At 26.7% G+C, this 4,924-nt stretch overlaps 1 protein-coding gene across 1 annotated transcript in view; it reads right to left on the bottom strand.

Moving 5' to 3' along the window:
* Positions 1–2,554, bottom strand: part of LOC102674346 (protein unc-13 homolog 4B) — a 32,944-nt gene extending 30,390 nt beyond the window's left edge. Inside the window, exon 1 of the mRNA XM_031510270.1 lies at positions 2,418–2,554. Within this exon, the coding sequence (XP_031366130.1) occupies positions 2,418–2,539 (122 nt within the window). The 5' untranslated portion in view covers positions 2,540–2,554. The remainder of the gene's footprint in view (positions 1–2,417) is intronic.
* Positions 2,555–4,924: the final 2,370 nt, after the last annotated feature.

Here is a 4,924-nt window from a genome sequence, read left to right as displayed (position 1 = left end):
TCTTTTTTTTTTTTTTTATTGTTTATAATCGTTATTCGTGTGAATAGCACGCGCGAAACAGTGGAACTGAGCTCCCAGCACACAGTTTTCTCCTAATGGAAGCACTGTCGATCACTCGGAGTAGGGGCACTTATATTTTTTCCCCGTATATTTAATTCTGAATAATTTTAATAATTACGCGAATTTTTGTTTAAATATATATCTTGTCTATGAATCATTCGATGAAAGTTCCTTTTTTGAGAAGTTTATTTTTTCTTTTTTTTTGTTTTTTTGAAAATTCTACTTAGTTATTGTTATTACTTCGATTATAATTATTATACATTATTTCGAATTGAATTTTTACTTGTATTTCGAAATTTGAATAATTTAATATCAATTCAAAGTGACGATTTGCAGATTTTTTTTATTTTTGTATGTTTTTTTGAGCTATAAGATCTCATTGAGATCAAATAATTAATAATTTATTTGTTTATTCATATTATATATTTATATGGTTAAATATATGATTATTTAATTTGAAAAAATTTATTTTAAAAAAGATTTTTTAGAATTTGTGAGAAAATTAAGAACACGACGATTTATTTTTAAAATTACTTTTAGTAATTTCAAATCATATCATTAATTTGATTTCTATTCGATTTTGTAATATTTGTTTATTATTTTCTGTTATCTGTTTTCTGCATCATTAAATTATCTGATTTCGTAGAAATTTTTATTAAACAATGGAGAAATGATAGCGATAAATATAACTTTATGATCTGGGAAATCCTATACGATTCTGCATACGTAGTCATACTCGTCAGTGATACGATTATTAAATGTGATTCTCGAATTAGACTGATTTTTCCTTCTGATATTTTCCTTTTCCATGTCGTGAAAAAATAGTTTGCTTAATCATTGCTTCTATTAACGTACTTTTCTAGGCGAACTTCCTGTATTTTGCTCTAAATTTAACTATTTGTATAATTGATAAACTTTAAAAAATTAATGTATCAATGCACGTTTATTTGATCATTTCATCGATCAATCGTTATTAAGTTTATTAAAAAAAAATTTTAAAACAAAATAATCGAAAAAAAATAACTTCTTATCTTTTTTAAAACGCGAATATTACGTGATGCATCCGCTCGTAATAATTACAAACCAGTTATTTCAAAGTTTCATCTTATTTAAAAGTCTTTTTATATTAATGTGTTTCGAAAATAAATAAGAAAAATAGTAGATTGAATTGTAAAATTTTCATTTGTAATTTTCATTTTCAGTTGCATAATATATATGTATAACATTTTACATTCCTCGAATATCAAATCTAAGATATAATTTATGGGAAAAATGTTATTATTACTACAATTGAAACAGAAGAAATAGAATCATATATTATTCCCATTCTTTGTTGCTATTTTTTCACTCTATGTCACATCTCATTTTTCCCATGATACATAATTGAGAGATTAGGTCCTACGTAATTAGACAACAAGCAAATAAACGTGATTTTCCCAAGCAGATATTACAGTTTCGAAATCCTATTTTACTCCTCTCTAACGTTGTTCATTATTAGGGAAAACACGTTGACAAATGGTAAATGTGATTTCACGCGTATTAAATGTGATAATGTGTTGTAATAATCGTGATATCGTTGAAATATTCGCGTTAATAATAACGTAACGTACAATTTAAATAAAAATTATCAACGCCGATCATTTGCCTTTGAGGATCATTTTTCATTTGATAGGCAGAAATAAAATTTCCAAAGAAGGAATGGAGGACTATCGTCACTTTCAATTATCACCTTTTGTTCCCGTGGGGGAGCGAAAAAAATTCAATCGAACGTTTTTCCATCATCGTTAAATGGATGAAATATTATACAGAATTTTGCAAGGTCACAGATTGAAGGGGTTTTATGGTGAAAAAAAAAAAAAAATTTATACCTATGGATCATATTTTTTACGCAAATTGGAAAAATTAATTAATGAAAAAAAATGTATTGTATAACTTCAAAGATAAAAAAAAAATATATAAAATAAAATATAAAATAAAAAAAAACTACGTCGTAGTCATAAATTTTTAACTTTGTCATTTATTAAAATTTAAAAGTAATTATTTAATCACTTTTTTTTACAGAATTATTATTCTGTAATAAATAAAATAAATGAAAATATTTGTAAAACTTATAATAGAATTCTCTCGAATGTTTAATCATAATATAATCTAAAAGTAGATACTTGAATGTATGCAATTTCTTCAGAATTTTTACAAAATTTAAAACACTTTATCATATCGTTCGATGGATTAAAAGGATCACAGGATTAAGAAAAAACATTTTTCATTAATTCTTTATCTCTATAACTGTTTAAAAAATTCTATGACACTAATTAATTAATATAGATAGCTATTTTAAATTCATAAGTGATACTTACGTAGGAACAACCGATGCATGGAATATCTTCAAAATTGCTTTGATCCAACTATCCTTGTACGCGTCGTGCACCATTTTCGGTTGACAATTGGTCTGTTTCTTGAAAAATTTCCAGCCAGACATCTTATAGATGAATTTTTCTCACAAATGCACAATTTCTTCACAACGCGATCAGTTGACATCAAGAAATATCAAACGAATGTGACATCGTTCAAAAAGGCAGAAGCACCGAGCTATGTTCCATTGTGCAAAGGAAATAACGAGGAACTGGTAATAATACCTTAATTGCTGTGTGACACGTGTTCATCAACTGAAGAAAATTGACGGTTTATAAAAATGTCTTACAATATATCATAAAAGTACATGGATTTGTCATAGTGGTTTTTTTTTTTAAGCAGTTGAATAAGCATCTTGGAATATTTTAGATTTTGTGTATCACTGATTTTTACTTTAGAGAGAAAAATAATTTAAAAAAAAAGATACACAATCAAATTCATTTGAAAAGATACACAAATAATTATATTGTGAGTATTATGAAATATATTTGTATTTTTTATCTTTTGATTATCTTTTGATTTGTGAATAATGGATTGATTAAAAAAAAAAAAAATTGGATCGAACAAAATTATCTATATACAGTATTAACATAAGAAAGTCCACTGTACACCCTTTTGATCTTTCGAACGAAAAATCCTCATCCTTTTCTTTGTTTTCCTGGATTCCATTTTCTTCCTCTTCCTTCATTTTCCTTTTCTCCCGGAGGATTTTTATTACGCACCTCTTATTAGACAAAGTATCCTCCCTTTCATCCACGAATTTTTATCCCTATCTTCAAAGGAATGTCGTGAACATTTTCTTTTTGTAGATTCTAATTAACAATGCATTGGCATTTGGAATTTAAATTAAAACTAACGTATTTAACTAATTATCAGAGAAAACGTTTTTGGAGTTAATTACTTCATTTTAATCGGTCTTTCAATGGTGATATTTTAATGAACGCTATTTTATAATAAATTATTGCATTTTTTTTCTACGTATTTTTTCAAAATGTTTTTCTACGAAAATGAATTTTGAAAACGTTTTCATGCATGCATGATTTTATTAGATATTTATATTTTATATCAGATAATTTATCAAAGAGAAAATAATTCAAATGATATATTATTTTACTATTTATTATTTTATTATATATAAAATACTATAATATGTATTAATAAAAAAGATTCGAAATAGACAGGTGAATATTTTTATTATCAATCATATTTACATTTTTGGAAAAGTTTCTGGAAAAGTATTACGAGAGTCTTTTTTTTCATATTTAAAATTATTGATTTAATATTCAATTGTATTTTTAATGTTTCGTACTCGTAATGAAAATTTATGAATCTGATTAACCGGTTAATATCGAAAATTTCGTTGTTATTGAATCATGGTTTAATTTAAAATAATATAAATTATCGTATATATGAAAATCAAAATAAAATTAAATGTTTATCTGCATGAAAAATTTCTTTTAATTTAATTTAATTGTATATGAAGTTGCATTAATATTGCATTGACTTACAATTAGAAAAAATTTTTTTTTCGCATACATGCAATTGTTAGAAGCAACTTGTTTAGAACTGTTGAATGTATGAGTTAATCACTTAATTTAATCACCACGAGATTTCGATAACGTCCTTAAATTCTACAGCTGTATAACACGCTAATCAAACGTGAAATTCATTTTGAGGAGTGACTTAAAGTGCACGATACCTGAAATAGTTCCAGTTAATTTCCCCATTTTCAGCTTGGAATCAATGTTTGGATAAATTAACGAATGAACGTTAGAACGATGGAATTTATCGTTTAGATCGAAATAAACCTTTCGTAGAATTAATATTCTATTATGTTTTATGAAAAATTTTTTAAAAAAACGAAAACAAGATATTCCCATAAATTCTGAAAGAATAATTTTCTTCTCCAAGTTCCTACAATTTTAAAACGATTAAAAAATAAAAAAAAAAATCTTACAAACTCTAAACTGAACTACAACTTTCTCAACTTTTACTTTATCCAATTAATTCCCAACATACTTTTTCCAATTCCTTAATCCCAAGGGAATAAAAGAAAGAAATACATCCGGAAATTCAATAAACGCGCATTAACCCTCTCCATCTCGCGATTCCACTTTTATTTTATCCACAATTTTTAAAACGATTAAAAAAAAAAAATCCTACTCTCAACTTGCAATCCCCTCTCCTTGTAACTTCTACTTTTCCCAATTAATTCCTTCGATCTCATCGCATGAAAGGAAAAAAAAAACAATAGAAAGAACAAGCAAGCTTCTCTCCTCTCCTCTCCTCTCCTCCCTCCCACCCAAAAAAATCCTCCCAATAATCGAGAATCCGCCACAAACGCACGAGACACTCCTCCACTTATCTCAACCCCTTCTTCATGCTTACGTTTCAGAGTTTCCATCCGTCCAGAGAGTCCATCAAGATTTCCATCCTCTCGCCTTTCCAGGTC

The sequence above is a fragment of the Apis dorsata genome, unplaced genomic scaffold (assembly GCF_000469605.1).
Source record: "Apis dorsata unplaced genomic scaffold, Apis dorsata 1.3 scaffold_220, whole genome shotgun sequence".
Taxonomy (NCBI): domain Eukaryota; kingdom Metazoa; phylum Arthropoda; class Insecta; order Hymenoptera; family Apidae; genus Apis; species Apis dorsata.
This window is presented reverse-complemented; position numbering and strand designations above follow the sequence as displayed.